This window comes from Lepeophtheirus salmonis, chromosome 14 (genome assembly GCF_016086655.4).
Source record: "Lepeophtheirus salmonis chromosome 14, UVic_Lsal_1.4, whole genome shotgun sequence".
In the NCBI taxonomy this organism is placed as follows: Eukaryota; Metazoa; Arthropoda; class Copepoda; order Siphonostomatoida; family Caligidae; genus Lepeophtheirus; species Lepeophtheirus salmonis.
Genome location: NC_052144.2, coordinates 13,150,140 through 13,169,420, shown reverse-complemented (window position 1 = coordinate 13,169,420; position 19,281 = coordinate 13,150,140). Strand labels below are relative to the sequence as shown.

General features: G+C 32.5%; 1 protein-coding gene across 4 annotated transcripts in view; it reads left to right on the top strand.

Annotated features, from left to right (window-relative positions):
* Positions 1–18,749, top strand: part of stac (C2 and C2B_Munc13-like domain-containing protein staccato) — a 50,194-nt gene extending 31,445 nt beyond the window's left edge. For 3 of the 4 annotated variants that reach the window (XM_071893241.1, XM_071893242.1, XM_040724605.2), the window contains 4 exons: positions 1,646–1,855; positions 1,921–2,242; positions 2,302–2,590; positions 18,069–18,749. In XM_071893241.1, the coding sequence (XP_071749342.1) occupies positions 1,646–1,855; positions 1,921–2,242; positions 2,302–2,590; positions 18,069–18,360 (1,113 nt within the window). In that variant the 3' untranslated portion in view covers positions 18,361–18,749. The remainder of the gene's footprint in view (positions 1–1,645; positions 1,856–1,920; positions 2,243–2,301; positions 2,591–18,068) is intronic. The other variant, XR_005868318.2, reaches the window with a different exon arrangement.
* Positions 18,750–19,281: the final 532 nt, after the last annotated feature.

Here is a 19,281-nt window from a genome sequence, read left to right as displayed (position 1 = left end):
ACTGCTGGTATAAAAAAAGATTCCTCGAAAGTTTCAAAACTATATTGGCTAACAAAAAATAATATTTGAGTCTTATCGGAGGGGCACAAGATACATTTGCTTTAAACTATTTTGCATCAGGACATTTTTCCTTATAGCCTTTTTGCCTCAAGTATATGTTAAATTTAATATATTAAATTCATATCGATTATAAAAATTGAGGTTCCCACTAAACTTTGCTAATTAAAATATGGTGTTTTTATACTATGAAATGCATTAAATGGTTCTTTTCTGTTGGAATATTGATGGAGTTATGTTCTAAAATTCCGATGCATACATATAATTGAAATTTTACTTATGAATTAGAATTAAAGAAAAAATAGGTAATAAAATTAGTATAGTAGGAAAAATAAAGATTAATAAACACGATGACAAATTGAATAACTTCTATGTTACCAATTATCATTAGACAAGATGGATTATTCATGGTAGCAAAGACTCATTGTTTTTACAAACAAGAATGATATGAAGTAAATGCATAATCTCATCATTTTTCCAACAGAAAACAACCATTTAATGCATTTTATATTAATATATATTGCATATTTTTTTATAAAAATTCTTAGGGAACCTCAATTTCAACCGAAAACTAGACTGAACTCACGGTCAAGCGCAAAACCTCCTTCTAAAATCAAATTGAGTTATCTATCTCAATGGGTATCAAAATGATGGTAGATTATTCCATATTTAAGTTTTGTGTAATCTACACCCTTTACCTTGACCTCTAAAGATTCAATCACATCTTACTGTGACCCTATATAATCTTCGCAACAAGTTTGATCAAAATCGATCCGTAACTTTTGCCGTAATCCTGTTGACTAAAAAACAAAAAAAAATGAATGTAACAAAATAACCTCCATTCAACTTTGTTGACGGAGGTCGTCAACAATATAAGCCTTATTTGTATATACATATTTAAGTTTAAGGGAAACGTACCCAACATCGTTCTGACTTATATAGCTACCTACACTTCAACTATTAACTTGCTGTTAATCATCAAAAAAATCAAGGTAATGGAAATACAAGGCTATTCTATAACGCGAGTACGACTGATGTTTGACTTCCACCACGCTTTTCAATATTTACAGTAGATTGAGAGTTGCATGTTTTGTCAAAATCTCAAAAGTAAGTACGATGCATTAAATTGAAAATTCTAGCAATAGTGACGTCATGGAATATGAGTGGTTCGGTATTTTGTCAAAATCTTTTTTTCTTGTCCAGCAGTCGGTACAATACATCAGATTGAAAATTCTAACAAGCTCGATTACATGATGGTCTAACCTTTCATTTCTATGAACCTTGAAAACAGTGAAGTCTGATATCCCTGAGGTGGTGTTTGAACAAGTAAAAATTAATAGGTACAAAAAGGATTCCACCGTTTACTGAGGTAGCATGAACTGCTTTAAGGGTAATTATAAAGTCTATGGCTCAGAAACTTAGCCTAAGCGTAGAGTTTATATTCTTAGTAATATACACATTTTTGGGAAGGATAGGGATTAAATATTAGATAATATTATACAACAAAGTCAAAAGGGTATAACAAATCCATTGTGTTCTAGTGTTAATTTAAAATATGGTTCTCTTTTTTAATTTTTAATTTTAATAGATGGCTCCAGTTATTCAAAGATTTCTTGTGGATGGCTGTACACTGGTTGCTTACGCAGGAACAAATAAAGATACTCTCATAAGCTATTTGGATGCAAATCTAATACTTCTAAAAGATAAATTAACGGTTGCTAACTTTGAACGTGTTCTCTCCGTTATTTGGGAAAGCTCTGCTCATAGCTTGAACGATACCATACAATTGAGTATTGAGGTTCGTATGAATGTTAAATATGTTTAAGAGTACTTTAAATGTTATATTTGCTTTGATACGTATAGAGAAAGAAACCACCCCAATATTTCCAATTACTATTGGACACACTCAAAGTACTCAGTAACTTTTTTTATGGAGATAAGTTACCCCATGATGAAACTCTACTTAAAATGAAAAATATTCTTCAACTCTACGCTTCCGACAGTTCTGACCTTATCGCCTGCTACATGAATGAACGATATAAAGAGCAAAATCGTACAAAGGAGTTTTCCGCCCTTGGGAGTATAACCGTTCGTCTTCAAATGCTTCCAGAGCATCTCCGTGTAGAAATACTTAATGCACGGCACCTAAAGCCCCCCAACCCCGTGGGGAGATTTCAGCACTCAAGTATGTAATTATAAGTCAGCTTGAATGTTTAGAATATGTTGCATTTGTATGTTCCTTAGGCGGTTCCAAATATGTACCACCAACAATTAGGCGCCGAAGGATGAAGTCATTAGCACATTTATCCCGATCTCAAAGAAATTTGCATTGGGTCAAATCCAAATTCAAAAGTCTGAAGGACAACATTCACGAAAAAGGAGTGCAGATGCATTCAAGTCATAATGATGGCTTGTGTGATCCCTATGTTTGTATTCGACTCATACCAGGAAACAAATTTGTCGGCTGTCCGAAGTTGAAAACAAAGGTTCAGAGACAAACCTTATTTCCACTATTTGATGAGACATTTGATTTGTAAGTAATTATATCCTTATCATCCAGGAGTATATATGTAGCCCGTCAACATAATGCGATCTAGAATGATTTTTCTCAAAATGTAGTATGGATTACGTTACTATCCCATGGTTTTAGATGATTAATTTTTCTTACCCTGTTCTATAGGACAGGTTAGCAAAGTTTTTTAATTTTCCTGCAGTTGTAGGATGTGGTATACACTTCTGTTACGCTTTACGCAAGTGCAGAATGTGTAGGTTGTGTTTGACAAAAGCATGCCAGTTATAAGTAGGATATAATGGATGTTGATTAGTGCAGTATCAGTCCTTATTTATTAAGTCCAGTCTTAGGACTGGTCCTATCAATCCTTTGTACTATAACACTACTATCCATACAATTTTCTTAAAATAAGGCAGAATCCAATGATTAACTTGTCACAGGTCAATAAAAACTTAGTTTGCACGACCTGTTTGGACAGCTTATACTCTCTATTAACCTGCCCCACATAATAGTTTAACTGTCTTGGACGGTCGGACTAGTGTTAATGCAAAGTATTGTATTCTTTAACGAATTATCGGTAATTAAAATTAATAAGTTATTCTTATTCCCCCTTTGGAAAAGCTGAAAATTACACTTAAGTACCAAAATTGATCGTCAAAATAAAATGAGCCATATCGAGACCAATATAAGTATTTCGAATCGAAAATAAGTTCTAGAATATAGCATAAAATCTTTGTTAACTTAAATAATCCCACAAATTTGAATAGAATGATTATAACCGACTCAAATATGACCTTGAAATATTGGACATTGTGTACCATATCAATGAAATTAATAATTATTTGGGATTTTCTCTTTTCCGTTCAAGATGGTTTTTATGTTGACGCACCACATCAGTGGAATTTTCTTATTTTATTGTTGTCATATTAGGGCATACTACTATTTAGTGTATTAACTGTTTCATTAGAAGAATAGAACATTGTGAAGACATGTCTTTGTTTGATAGTGATACAGTTATTAATGTCGATGTCACGGTTATATTGTTCAATGTAAAGGGCTTAAAATATGTCTCTAATCATATATAATGTATGAAATACTTAAAGAAAGAAAATAAATAATACAAAAATTTATGGTATTATAACTCAAAAGAATCGGAATTGGCTTCATACTTTTACAATTTCAATCCGAGTCCGTTTTCGGCAAAATTGATACCAATAAATAATTCATGAAATCATGGCGATGTTCACCATTTTGAAACACACATTTTTCCTTGAGACCAGCTCAGACTGAACTCAAAAAACCCGAATCATAACAGTCTCAGACTGGTGCCCAATTCTTAGACCGAACCCCAACACTAATATTTATGGTCGATTTAAGAGTATTGCCTCATTTTGTATTTGAGCTAAAAATCACATTATTGGGGTTTTCAATTAATTTTACTTTATAATTTATGTAAAGTTCTTAAGGATGAAGTTAAAAGTATTTTTGTAAACATTTTGAACCAATAATTATAGAGGTATATCACACTTGGCTAATCTCAAACTTCCAATAGTCAATGTTTGATACATTTAAGACTCGTTATTTTTAAATGAGAGAAAGAGCAATGTTATTGATGATGTGATATATAGACATTACGACAGCAAATAACATAGAGGGTGATGAATAAGTTTGTGTAAATATTTTCTGTTTATTAAGTGAATATATTTATTAGTCTAAACTCTTGTCAAAATATCAAATTATAACATAAGTTAATTTATATAGTATTTATTTTAATATTGAAAATACTCCTTATGGTATTAGCAAAAAAGTTTGATACCCCTCAGTATTATAAGATTATTTTTCTACAAAATTCATTTTTTTTATTATCTTACTTCATAAAAAGTTTCCTTTATGATCCCTTATCCAACTAGATGTACCTTAAGTTCTACCACTCTATAAAACAGAAATTTCATTTACTTTAGCCACATACAATAAAGTTTAAGAGTGAGCTCTGATACTTATTTTATTCAATTTGGTGGTCAGTACAGTGATTCTGATCGTTTCAGTATCGGAAGTAGTTTGTTGGCCTTTAATTTGTTTTGGGTAAATATAATAATATCTTAACAAAAATCTACTAACTAATTAAATTCAAGACCTAGCCATAAGAAAATTGCATTTCCATTCATATTGAACCTCTACAGCACTTTGTGAGATCTTAAGAGGAGTCTGTCCGGACAAGTAGGTATGCAAGAGTTCTTTGACGCTTGAAATAGATATAGTTTGTTACGCCACATATCACTTGATTGGTGGTGGGGGGGGGGACTATAAAAAATTCACCTCTAGTGTTCAATCTATGGTTGAAGTTCAATGGTTCGTCTACTCTCAGCATAGGAAGAACAGAGTCCACAATTGATTTCCATGAATTTGTCATTTGCTTCCAGTCTGCACAAACCATACTTGAAGACTTGAACACTCAGCAGGACTCTTTTGTTGAATGGAAACCCCGTATTCTTTTTAAAATTGTCTTTCAAGCATTTTGCCCTAAAATCCGAATAGCTTCCGAGTCTAATCACCTATGTAAAGTTCAAAAATTTCCAAACAGTTTTTATATTTTTAAACCTATGTCGCACGAGGAAATTGGAGAATACTACCAGCTTTTCGAAAGATAAGATTGCTTTGAACCCCATGTAAATATTCTTGGATTATTTTTTTCATCTTTCATTTTATCGGAATAAGGAGTATGCACCTATGAATTAAGACTTTTTCTTTTACATTTGAAAGTTTATTCTGAAAAAATGGCTACAAATTTATTTTTAAAAGTATGAGTCTAGTTAAGGCACTATTCTATCTGGCAATTTATGGAGGCTTTTCCAAAAAAAATAGTTCGGCTTTGGTCGCAAACCAAACATCGATCCATTTTTTTGGCTTCAGCGTAAGAATCGAAGGGTAAATCATTGAGTGCATGGGCCATCGATGCAAACAAGTGATGATCGGAAGGCGCCAGGTCTGTTGAGTAAGCCACATGAGAAAGAGGTTCCCAGCTGTACGATTCAACAAGCTTGCAGGTAGCTATAGAGCGATGCGGTGGTGCGTTGTCATCAAGGAAAATTACCTTGTGTTGCCTGGATTCACATTTTGGGCGTTCATGGCGTATAACAATATTGCAACGGTCCAACGGTCAACATCAAATTGTTCTGCGAGCTGTTCTTGTGTTTGGCCATCATCTTCATCGAGCAATGCTTGCAATTTGGCGTCTTCAAACTTTTTCCGTGGCACGCCGTGCTCTTCATTTATCACGTCAAAATCACGACTTTGTAATTTTTCAAACCACCTGAAGCACAGTGTTCTGCTAAGAACTTGTCCACCATAAGTTTCCACAAGCATTTGATAGGCTTGAGAAGTGTTTTTCTTCAATTAGGATTGTATAAAATCAATTATGTACGCACATCATAGTTTTTAGGCACACAATTAGACATTTTTATGAGCGAAAAAAGTGCGTTGTTGAATGAAACTATACAAACAATTAATTAAATATTGTTAACACATGTCGAAATAAGCATTTAGATTTTTGGACTGGTTAATAATGTCAAACTGGCAACACCTAGGAACCAATAGCCGAAAGTCTCATTTCATAGGCGCATACCTAGTATACCAAAGTTAGTCGACTACTCGGGGTATTCAAATCAGATTCCATATTTTTACCCTATCTAGTATATTTATATGGTTCCTATAGTACCACAACGTAGTACTAGATATATATTCTAGGACTGTTTCTGTGTTAGTGTTGATGCCACTCGCTTTCTCCTCTTTTGTTATTCAGACTCCAGGAATAGTTGATCCACTGGATAACTTCAATAACGGAAAACATCTTTGCAAAGGTTTTTCCGTCTTGCTGGTATTGACCACTAGACCCAAGGGCTCGATAAATGATTACAGGGTCCCGAACATCCCTTTCATAAACGAAGTGATCTCTTTCAGAGATCCTGAGTTGTAAATAGTTAATTCATCCGCGTAAAATGAAGCCATCGTTGCCATTTCTTTTTTAGAGATAGAACTTAGATTCTAATGTAAATAGACCAATACTAAAGGAAAAGGATAGGGGACAATGGATCTCGTTGCTTGCATCCCAGGGCTATCTCGAAATAATCTTCCCCATACAAAGAACTAACTTTAGAAGAAGAGTATCTGAATATATGCTACCATATTAATCATTTTTAGGGATAATCCTAATTTTTTAGGTGCGACAGTATATATTTATGGGAAATGTAGTCGAAGGCCTTCTGAAAGTCCACCAGCATCACAGAGAATTCCCGCTCATTCGTCTTATCGATATCAATAGCGTCTTGGATCAATCTCGATATGTCTTCTTTGATAAAACCCTCTTGTGATTCCGGTATAATGGACGGGAGTGAAAGGACTATTTATTGTTGATAACCCCTGTTATAACATTGTACGAGGTAATAAGAAGTGTTATCGGTCTATAATTGGGTATAGTTTTTCTTTGTCATAGTTAATACACCTTTACTTATAAGGTTTGAAATGGAACGTCAGTTCCAAACCTCTTTGTAAGAAGCTTCTAAAATGGGACATAATTTTTTCACAAATATCTTATAAAATTCAAATAACAAGCCCGATATCCCTGGGGATTTATATTTTTTCTTACAATTCATTATATTTTTTTTGTATTTCTTCGGATGAGATGGGGGAATTGAACCCCTTTACATTAGCTACTGCGAGTTTTAACCCTATAAGACCCAGACAAGGGGTCCCAGAGCTCTCCTTTCTCTGTATATATGGTCTTATAAGCCATTCCGGTCAGCCTGGCAACCTCTATTGAAGTGTGACCTGCACAAGAAGAGTTGATGCCCTAAGCCCTATTTACTCACACAGAACCTCTTATATCAATATATTAAAAGTGGGGCACATTGCCACTTGAAATATTTTAATGGTCCACATATCCTATTAAATTAAATTTCATGAAAAATTGATTGATAAAGTTGAACTATTTAATTGTAAAATTTTTACTTTGCTGCATAATTTGATCGAAAGAACTTTATTTTTTTAGAAAAGAAATCCTTAAATTTTTTTCCCCAGAGCAATAATTTTTCAAAATTCCTTTATTTGGGGAGGGATATAACCCCTCTACATACTTGCAGACGCCCATTTTCTTAGAGTCTCAACAAATACGAGATGACAACAAATATATTTCAATGTTTGTACTTATTATTCTACGTGCATTGATGATATAGTGATAATTATGCTAACAGATACTACTTGAAGTGAGAATGAGTAGTGGGGTATATGTATTACAATATAATGGCCCACGGGTAGGACACCCCTAGCTTAAACATTTTCTTTTTTTTAGAAAGTGGAACTTTTTTGAACTATTTCCACTCAACTTTTCCGATAAAAAACAAAAACATAATATGAACCAGTCAATTATCCATATGTTTGGTCTGTCAACATAAAAGTAAGCTATAATGATTTTTTCTCAAAATTGTGTGGGGATACTCCTTTTTAGGCCCCGAAAATTGCATTAGTTATATAAACCCAAAATTGATCATTATAAAAAAAAAATTACATTCATATATTTTATTTATATGATAAGATCACATCGGGTCTAAATTATGTCTCTTAAATAAACTTAAGGTTTTAAACTGTACTTAAAATTCTTGGGTCCCTCAATTCATCCTGCAAATTTTAATACAAAGCCTGTGGCTGGCTTCACTTTTTCTGTGAAATATTTGGATGTATGTACCAATTGCACTAATTCAGGAAATCAAAATTCATCGTCAATAAGAATTTGAAAGAATAAGAAATTGATCAATTATATATTTGGCTAATCTATGTCCTTAAGTCTATTAAAGGTTCCAAGCTTTAGCTAAAATTCTTGAATACAAGGTCTATGATTGACTCAAACATAATTATAAAATATTGGGTTGTATGAATCAGCTAAATCATTTCTGAGAATAGTTTTGGGAAAACTGGAAACGATATCAAAAATTTATATTTAAGTTATCTAAAGATACATAATTAAAAATTCTAAGTTCAAATTACACCAATTACCGTCACATATTTCTCAGGACAAGGTAGGAAGCTTCTGCATCCTATGAAAATATCAGCAGAATCAAGGGAAGCCCATTCCCGGAAAAAGGAAGCTTTTAAATCAATGATGTTATTGTGATGGGTCCTAGAGACTTTCCTTTCAATGTCACCCTAAAAATAAAATGCAGTAAATTCAAATTTTGGATTGATAAGGCCTTTTCTTCTTTGACCAGAATCTCCCAAAGTTGTCTGAACATCATTTTGGGGGTCTTTTTGTTGGTATGGCAGGAGTTTTGCTACCAAATTTAGTACCCATGCGGGTAATTTTCACCTTTCCAGGGCTTTAAAACTTTTAAAAAAACCTGGATGTAGGCATCCGAATCAACTCCACCCTTTAGGAAGAAATTTAGATGGAATGACACCCAAAACCCTGACGTTGGCTGGAAATTTGGTCTTGGCTATCTTGGAATTGCATGCCTTTGTTACATTTATAAAAAAGTCGTTCCTTCGATTGTGGGTGGCGTCGACTGTTAAGATTGCTTATCAGAGAAGATCTTGATAGTCGACCGCTTTTTTATACTTGATAATAACAGCCTTGACCCCTCCAGGCGCTTGGCTTTCATTGCTTCCATTAGGTACATAGTCGGAGAAGGAACATGGGACCTCAATCCAACCTATTAATCCGACGTATTGTCAACTCTGTAACTTTTAGCTCTTTCGCTCTTGGGGATGTAGGATCATATTCAAAACATCCCTGTTTATTTGATCCAGATAACTATACCATTTGGATATTTCCCAGTCTACAAATACGCTCAGATTCTTTTAAGTTACCGTTCAGAAATGACGATAATCTTTGCTATTTTAGAAGCATCAATTTAGGCGCGAAGTAAATCTACTTCTCGTTGCCTTTGGCGTTCTCTCTCCAACAATTATAAATCGAATGACCTCAAATCATCACCATTGGATGCATTGGTTAATTTTGTAAAAATAAGCAAAATATATCAAGCATAAATACATTTTTTTTTTTTTGTTAATTTGATGTATGTTTTTTTTCTTCAATTGAGTAATCATACTACCTACTTCCATAGTTTTTAAAGATCAACCTGTGATTTTTCAAAAGTTATATTTATACATCCATGTATTTGATAATTACATTGACATTCAATCCTTAATTCAACTTTTAGTAATGATCGATAATTTTTACGAAAAAATATTATTAGGAATCTCTCAGAGGGAAATTTAATATTTACTTTATTTTTTAATATTTGAATGGAACAACTCACCTTATTTTCAAGTTATATAACTGAACCCAGTCATTTAATAAATTTATCATAAGACATTTTATGAACCAATAACAGGTTATGAGTATCATCCAATGCATAATTACAAGATATGTTGCAATAAAGTTTTTTTTTTTTTTTCCTTTCAACTTTTTTTTTTTTTTTTTTTTTTTGCCCTCCTTTCTCTTCCTTGTAAAGTAATCACAAAAATGTTTATTTGTATATATTTATAAAGTTGTTTTTGAACTGCCCTGACAAAAACAAATATTTCTAATCCGAAATTCTTTCATTATACTATGGTTATGTATATCCATTATTGTACCCACAGAGACAAAATGTGTTGCATCATCATTGAAACAATTTTAAAACAAAATCATGAAAAGGAGAAAATCTCTTTAACTTTTTTTTTACTTCATATAAGGTGCACAAGTTATCTGCGCCTCAAAATGATTTTTTCAAACGCAATCATCTCTCCAACCAGTTGTCAGATTAAGCAATAAAACCAGATTCTGTCAGCTTCATGAACTAAAATTTATTTTATTCCATAAAATCACCTCCAGCGCCCAATTACTGTCCCTTTACGAGGCCGGACGCTGGATCAGGCCTTCGCCACTTGGTACTTGAGAAATCATGGAGTTCCTTTTTGATTCGACTGATAAGTTTGTCTTTGATATTGCAGGAGGTTCGCTTGGTTTTTTGTTCGATCGTGCCACACAAAAAAATCAATCATTTTCGGATCTCGCGAGTTTGCAGGGCAAACATCTGGCGAGATGAAATCCACTAAATTGTCTTCAAGCCATTTGATACCCTTTTTTTCGGGGTGTCAGGGAGCCAAGTCCTTTAGAAGGCTATAATTCCCTGCTAGCCTTGCAAATAAACGTCTCATTGAGTCCCAGATTTCGAACAATTGTTAAGTTGTTGCTTCTGGCACAGATTCCAAGGAGAGTTCCGTGCCTTTTACGTATATTTGGGACAACGTATCTGTCAATTGATTCCATTTTTTTCTGCTGGTACAAGTTTAAAAAAACTATTAAAAGAAATCAGCTGCCTAAGTGCCTGCGTTTGACCAAGAGAGTGCACCAAAGTGGGAGCATAGATAGCTTTAGCAACCTGCACATATCATTATTTGATATACATATTTGAGTAAAATATGGTCTTATTATTCAAGCTTGTGGTATGAGTAAAGATACCAAATAATTTTAACTATGTTTTAGAACCTTTATTTGTTTTGAGATACTTATATTGGACACCGAAAGTGCCCTCTTTCAAATAAAATCTATCAATATTTCTTTTCTTTTTTTTATTGTGAGGATCAATTTTGTGAAATTAGCAGCCCTTTAAACGGGTAATAAGAATAGTTTGTCTTTAGAAATGGACGACAGTTTGTCGAAAAATACAAAATTAATAAACAATCAATTTTAAGTGCAATCATTCTAGTTTGCTTTTGTATTAACGGGCGCCACATGTTATTTTCATCGAAGGTCATTTATTTACCTTCAATTGATTATAATCGATTTAGATATATAAATTATACATCACAGTAAAAATTCACTCTCTTCAAGATTCTGCTCTGGCTGACTTATACTGTGCCTCGTAAATATATAAAATAATAACGAAGAATAGACAATGCAATAAAATTAGAACATCTGTTACAAAAGAATCCTATTCACTGAGCATTACTATATTCCCCCATTTTTCCTCAGTAGTTTCGCCTCACATAAATTAAAATTATGAAACTGTCATAACTGGATAGCAAAAAAACCATAATTTGTTCAAAAACCCCGTTTTTATCTTATTTTTCGATCAAAAGTTTATTGAGTTTTCTCTAATAATTATTTGAATTTGAATGTTACGAAAAAGTACCGGGTGGTCCATTGAATTCAATAATTTATTGAGATTGAGTAATTGAAATTAAGTCATATTTCGATATATTAAACCATAAGCAATTAGTTACAAAACAAAACAAATCTGAGCTCTCAAGCTTGCAAAAAAGTCGAGAAAATGAACTTGAACGTTATTGACAAATTTTGATTTACGCACTTCAAGCTCTTGAGCATCTCCAGGGACACTGTTTAGCATCGTCAGCATCTCCGAAACGTTGGAGTGAAGAAGGGATCTGTCAAAAAGGCCAAATTTGATCCGGACAATTTAAAGGAAACAGGCCAGGTCTATCCCCATCAAGTCCATGAAAGCCCATGCAAGATATTTTGGTGGTTCAGAAAAGATTTTCTTGAGAGCTATCAAAAAAGTGGATGGAAATAGTTTTGTAAGGGTAGAGAGACCACTTTTGACACCAGCAATGAAAGAAACCTATTTCCTCCGTTGCAAGACTTTTTTGAATGAGTCTATTGAGTTCTTTTGAACTCTTTTTTCACACTTTTGGCCCCCTACAGCCCAAATGCCAACGCCTTCTTCTACACCTTTTGGGTACATGTCAAGTGTGTCATGCCTGCAGTGTCCTACATCCAAACATCGAGTACCTCAAAGTCACTATCATCCAACACTCGGACGCCATGACAAAGGACTACATTGGCAGAGGGTGCCAGACAGTAAAGGGTTATAACTAGAAGGCTCTAAACTCCTATTTTTCTATTGCACAAGTTTCAACAAAAAAGCAAAAAAAAACAAAAAACAGGAGACTAATAGTACTTGGGAAGATGATATTGGAATAATGGAATATTACCTGGATGTTCGATAGACTAATAGTATCATTTTTGACTATTTTAATGCAAATTACTACAACTTTATTTTTTACGTTATATAGTTCAAATGCCATCAGAAATAATACTTATCAATACATAATAACAATGTAATTATAATAGCTGAAAACATAATGAAAGTATCGATTAATAGTTGGTAATACAAATGAACAATGTTATAATCTAATAATGCATTTGAGTAGTGTTATGTCAGCTCATATTTATTTGGCACTGTCCAGCCTAGTCTTAGGACTGGTCCTTCAGACTGTTAGTACTAGAACTGATTAAAAAATAAATAAATAAATAAAGTTGAGTGGCGTTTATCAAAAGTCGAACTTTATAAGTTTTAGGGCTGATATACAGGACTGACCTGAGCGGATCAAGACTGAACTGTACGAAACTTGAGTCCAAAATAAACACTGAAATAACTCTAATTTGAAAACAAAGAATTTGCCGCTTGTACAATGTTCTTATACAAGTTGTAGCCCGTACAAACATTCCAACTTGTACAGAACATATATATTTAAGTTCAGAAGAACACATAACAGATTAATTATTCTAAATATTTATAAAATTATGAGTAAGTGTACCGAAATCAAAGATTTGATTCATCAATAAATTTGTTGGTCTTCGTAGAATCTTTTACAATTTAAAATAGAGTTATCATCTACATATGATATCTTAGTTACAAGTATCTAATAGTTTTTGAGGTATTTGCACCTATGATCAATTTATTTTTTATACTTTGTGTCTGCTAAATAGTAAAACATACGATTATTCTCTGATCTGCATTTACGTATTACCTCATAATTATGCCATACTTTAGAAGATTTTGGTAATTTATCCTGCAATATAAATTATTCAAATTTTCATACATATCAGTATTACAACATCAAATTACCATTATACACCACTCTGTTGAAGTATGGAATAATATGTTCAAGCTCTACAAAGATGGTGTGTCATTGCTAAAGGGGGGATTTGTGTAAAGAAAACACATAGTATAACGATTAGAAAAGTAAAATGGTTGAAGCGTGTAGTCTTCTTCTGTTTTTATTTAGTATATTGGTAATATTTACATTTATGACGTCCAGTTGAGGATATATTTAGGGATAAAATGGAGGGAGGGGTTTGGTATATTTCGGAGTCCACTACATTAATAAACTGATCACCATTTCATTGATAAACAAAACATTTTCAATATGAAGTATATTAGCAGGGACGTTACAAAATTTTTTATTAGGATTTAAAAAAAAAAATCCACACATGAAGCCAGTGGTCTTCAAGATAAACAATAAATATTATATTTTATTTACAATACATACAGGGGGGGGGGATCTCCAAATTAAGGACGTCCAATCGAAGGGTTTATCAAGTTTTGGAGAAACACACACAGGTAGAGGAGGTCAAAAATTGTCCTATTTCCGGACGTCATAAATATATAACCCCTATCGACTGTGTTAATATCTCCCTCTAAAAGAAGAATTTTGCCCATCTTTGTTGTCAGTTGATTAAAAAATGCATAAAAAATTAAAATATATGAACTTAAATTGAATTATAATATTTTCCCTGCAATAATGATATTTTAAATATAGAAGGTTCGCTTCTGAATAGCAGAAATTAATTTTCTGCAACCAAAATCATAAAACAGGGAGCTAGTATTAACAGTGGTCCATATTCAGGTGTACCATATCTTTCGCTCCTGCCTTCTCTTCGTGCTTTGATTAAAAACCAATATTTACTGAAGGAACAAAAATCCTTCTAATAAAAAGGAATTGATTAATATTTATGTGAATATGTGTCAAGACTAGATAGAACGGGGCTTTGATCAGGTTCTAAAGAGCCCGGGTAAAGGTATAAATAAACTTGTGTTATGGCAAAAAGATTCGATACTAGAACAAGCTTCGGTTACTTGAACTTTTAAGGATTTTAAAAAAGTTCCTAGGGATTTTCCAGATCATAAAATCCTTATAGTATTGCTTAATACGTAATCTTAGTAATCAAAAAATATTATTTTTATCGAATGCAGCATATCTATTTTTCTTAATTAGTTTTAGGTGCCCCATTGATATAAATAGTTGCATCGTTTGGTTATTCCACACGACGTTATTTAACTGACAAAAGAATGTATACTGTATTTGTTTGTCAGCTGTTGATGTTTTTTTCCTCTAATGATCAGTGTTTGTAACATTGGATAGAATTAGTTCTTTTTTAGGAGTGAACAATTATTAGCTATTATTGTATAATAATAACATAATTGAAAGAATTGGATAACTACTTACTGATTCGGGGCATTTATTACGTTTCTTTTAGGAGAACAGGTTCTGAGATACAAGAAAGGTAACAACGTGTCCGGTGTTTTTATAACAACTATTCTAATAGTAGCAATTAAGTATGTTTTAAAAGTAATGACATTGAGTTATGCATTGTTCGGCATCTATAGTCAGTAATAATGTAAACTTAATCCAGATTCTATTTCATTAAGGTCCAAACTTTTGGTCAAATGCTTATAAAATACGAGACAAATACCTGTCTAATTTGGTTTCAGATCTGGATCCAAAAGTTCGGGTACCCAAATTTACTCAAATATTTACGCTTAGATATTCGAACCAATCCGGATCTCAGAAACTGTGGATCTAACTTGATAGGAGAATATAAAAAACAACGTAGGGAGACAGTTATACTATAAAATATTAACTTAATCGTATTTTTTTTACTGTTAATGTAGATAATTCTGTCCATATGGAAGGAAGTTAAAAATTTCGGTTAACTCATTAAATAATTATTTTTTTTTGCTTTGCTTCTTTCTAACTTTTGATGACATTTTCAGTAATTAACAACAACAAATATGTACATTATGCAAATATTTCGCCTTGTCTTGTAATACTTTGATAAAAAGATATATAATAGTGCCGTATGTTTTTCCTTGAACTCAAAACGTCGTATTGTTTTCAAAAATACAAACTATAGTTATATCAATATAATATATAATGTTGGGGAAAACATAATTGCCTGCCTTTTTTTAAATTAAGTATATCTTGTCCATAGTTTGTGATATTGCATCATAGGATAAGGATTTGTAAAGGTATGATCGTACACTACAAATGGTTTTCGAACAGTATTGCACTTGGCCCCTTCAGTTTTGAATTATAGTTCCTCGATTATGGAGGTCTCAGTGAAAGAAATTCGCCATATTTACATTTTAAAACTTGCAAGGAAAAAATGCGTCCAAAGCGCCAAAGAAAATTTATGATGTATACGGGGCCGATACTCTTTCGATTCGTGTTGCACAACAATGGTTTGAGTATTTATATTTCGCTCAATTCAGCCCTCTACTGTGAACAGCTTGATCGTTTGAAGTTGTCATCCAACAAAAGCGGCCAGCATTGTGGAATACGAGACAAAACAAGATATAATCAAAACAATGCCATCCCGGGCATATGTTTGATGACGCACCAAAAACTCTGGGAGCTTCAAATATCTTATCTTATACATCCACCGTAAATCTTGTACCTGGCAGCAAGTGACTACAACCTATTCTTGTCTATGATAAATGAGGTTAGGACACAAATTTTTCCTCAATAGGGACCTGTGGAAATTGGTTGTCCGAGTTTTACGCCAATAAGGACTTCTACAAAAAGGGCATGATGAAGTTGGATTGTCATTGGCAACAAGTTCTTGAACAAAACGAGGCATACCTCGCTTAAATCAAATGATTTTAACACTTCTTATAGCATTGAAATAAAGCAAAAAATACGAAATTACTTTTTCCCCTACCTATTATTCATAAATATACAAGATCAGATCCAAAAGAAACCTTAACTTTCGAATTTTGAATTCAATTTTCATTATATTCACAAATTGATTTCTGTATTATGTAGGTACACATGTCCTGAACGAAATCCATTTTAGTTCGATTTTGACTGATAAAAAAGGTTAGAGTTTTTTTTTAATAGTAGAAAATTGCTGAGCAATGTAAAAGTTGTTTAACTTTTATGCTTTTGTTAGAAAAAGCACACATTGCAAATCGGTTGCTATTGTCGACATACGTACTGTGAACATATGTACGACATAATATAACAATACCTATGAGATTTGAATGAGAATTAAATTCGAAATATGAAATTAACAGTTTATTTTTTATTGTAGGGGTAGATGTGATAATATAGGTAGTCTCTTTTCCATCAACTTTGACATTCAACTATCTATAAAATAAAATATTTTAACAAATTTTACTAATGTTGACCATATACACAAAGGCAGGCTAGGATGATTTTCTAAAAATGAGAATGGATAACACCTGTATTCTTCAACTAATCAATTTCCATTGATAAATTATTCTGAATGATACTTCGACGGAGTTTGTACTTACAAGTCCCAAAAAATTCCAAGTAACAATCCAATATTAATGACATAATAGATTATAGTTATCTGTTCATAATCCCAACGTTTTTAAAACCTTATTCGGATTTAAAAAATTTCCTTGTCAACACAAGGAAGAAATCTGCTGCATTGGTAAACAATATTAATATATATAATGGGAATCTTATTATATAAGATGTAAGTATTTTCGCTTACACGACACAAAGTAAACAGCATTGTCAGATTATTTCAGTACATAAGCACCTTTAAAAGAATACTAAAACGAAAAAATATATTGCGTTTGTATGTCAAATAATTCCCCAAAAAAATCTGCCTACTGTCTTTACCGTATCTTTAATCAACCCATGGCCCCGGGGTTCATTTTAAAGTATTCGGAGGGCACTTAAATGCTTTGTGAAGCGCTGGCAGTGGTTGCTTACCTGCTAGGTGGCCCTTCCATTGTATTTGCTCTTGGGAAATTTCCCGAGAACTGTTCTAGCTACAAACCTCTTACATTAAATTTGAGTTATCTCGTCTCTTTGAATCAAATCATTATACAATTTCAACAGCTAAAATGGCATAGTTATTAAATACGTAGGGGGTAGGCAGAAAGGGTTGCAGCTAGGCCCCTTCTCTCCAAATAAAGAATTTTGTTTTGGACTACAAAAATTATCGATCTGGAAGAAAAACTTAAACGAAAAACAGGCTTTAAAACATTTCTTTGCATAAAAAAATATATAAACCTCCGGATTCCCCTTCTACGTCAGTTCAGTTGTGCTCGTCATATTAAAAGACCGATAAATATCAGTCTTAGGACTTACAAAATTAAATTGGATGGCAATAATAGGACTGCATTATTTTCAATTGTTCTTTTTAGACCGATCCAAACATTACCATCTAATATGTAAATTATTTTACCAATAATAATAATTTTGAAAGTAAATTATATATATTTTGTAGTTACCACTTAGTTACAAATATGAACAAAAGATTTTTTAACATTTTTTTTATTGAACAAATTACAACCATTGCAACACATTTAAAATTTTTGATAGTCATTTCATTTTTTTTGTAATATTTCTAATTTGCATGTATCTACATTGTTCAAATTTACTCTGTTTTCTCCTTTTACAGTGTTCTTCCGAATAGTTCTACTTATCGTATGAATGAAGCTTATCTTCTTCTGACCATCAAGGATCGTGCATGGATAGGACATGGTATATTTGTTGGAGAAGCTCTTGTTCCTTTAAGCGATATAGAAATGACTAGTGTGGATACAAAACTATCGGATCTAGAGCAAAAACAGCTTCCCCTTACTCGTCCTCAGGATCAAGATTCAGACATAATCCTTGCCCTGGATTCCCGAACATTTGATCGATTAGCAAAGGACTTCTTAGTTAGAGAAAGAAGAAAATATGGACTCTGAGAGATGATTATGAATGGATGCTGCTATGATTTAGAAAAAAATAAAAACTCAAACATTTTATACAAATGGTGCGTACAAAATGAAAATGAATGAAATTATTTTTGTGATAATTCATTTTCCCAACATCTCTCAGGTTCTTTAAAATACTCGATAAACCATTGGATAGATGCGATATCATATTTATAAATCAATTTATAGTTTGTTAACAGAAATATTTCGTTTTGCACTCTCAGCAAAACAACAAGGATCAAAGTGCCAATGTTATATATTATTTTAGACTGTGATTTTGAAGATAATGAATTAATTAGTGTTCTTCTTTTTTTCTATATAAAAATTGTATTTAGTTTTTTTGTTCTATTATATCAGTATAATATACCATAAAAAAGAAATCCGTCTATGAGACCATTTGTTTAAACAAATAAGAAAGATAGAGAAATACGTTTTGTATGCTGGGTGTAAACTAAAAACTAAGATAAACTTGATCAAGTTATATTAAAAAAGGGTGTCTGGATGTTTCGCCCCAGGAGGTTTATCCCTCAAATATACAGGTTGAACAAGCTATATGTGCTGGCAAAAATATTTTTTAACGCAGTTTTCTCTCTAACCATTTATTAGATTCAAAATCAAATCAAATTCTGAAAGCTTCTGATTTACTTTTATAAAGTAAACTAAACACTTTCTTCCTGAACATCCTAATTCACTTTGGAATCTCAGTTGGAGATTGACGTGACCCTTAGTCTTGTGTCCCACTCTGATATCATTATTACTTCGATTAAAAAACGATAAATGTTTGCTGACAACTGATATTTCACATACAAGATAAAAATAATATCAAGTGATGAAATGTTTGAAAAAGGAGTTGACAACATAGAGGCAACTTCAAATATTTTAATGCTCCACCTTTTATTTTTTATTAGATTA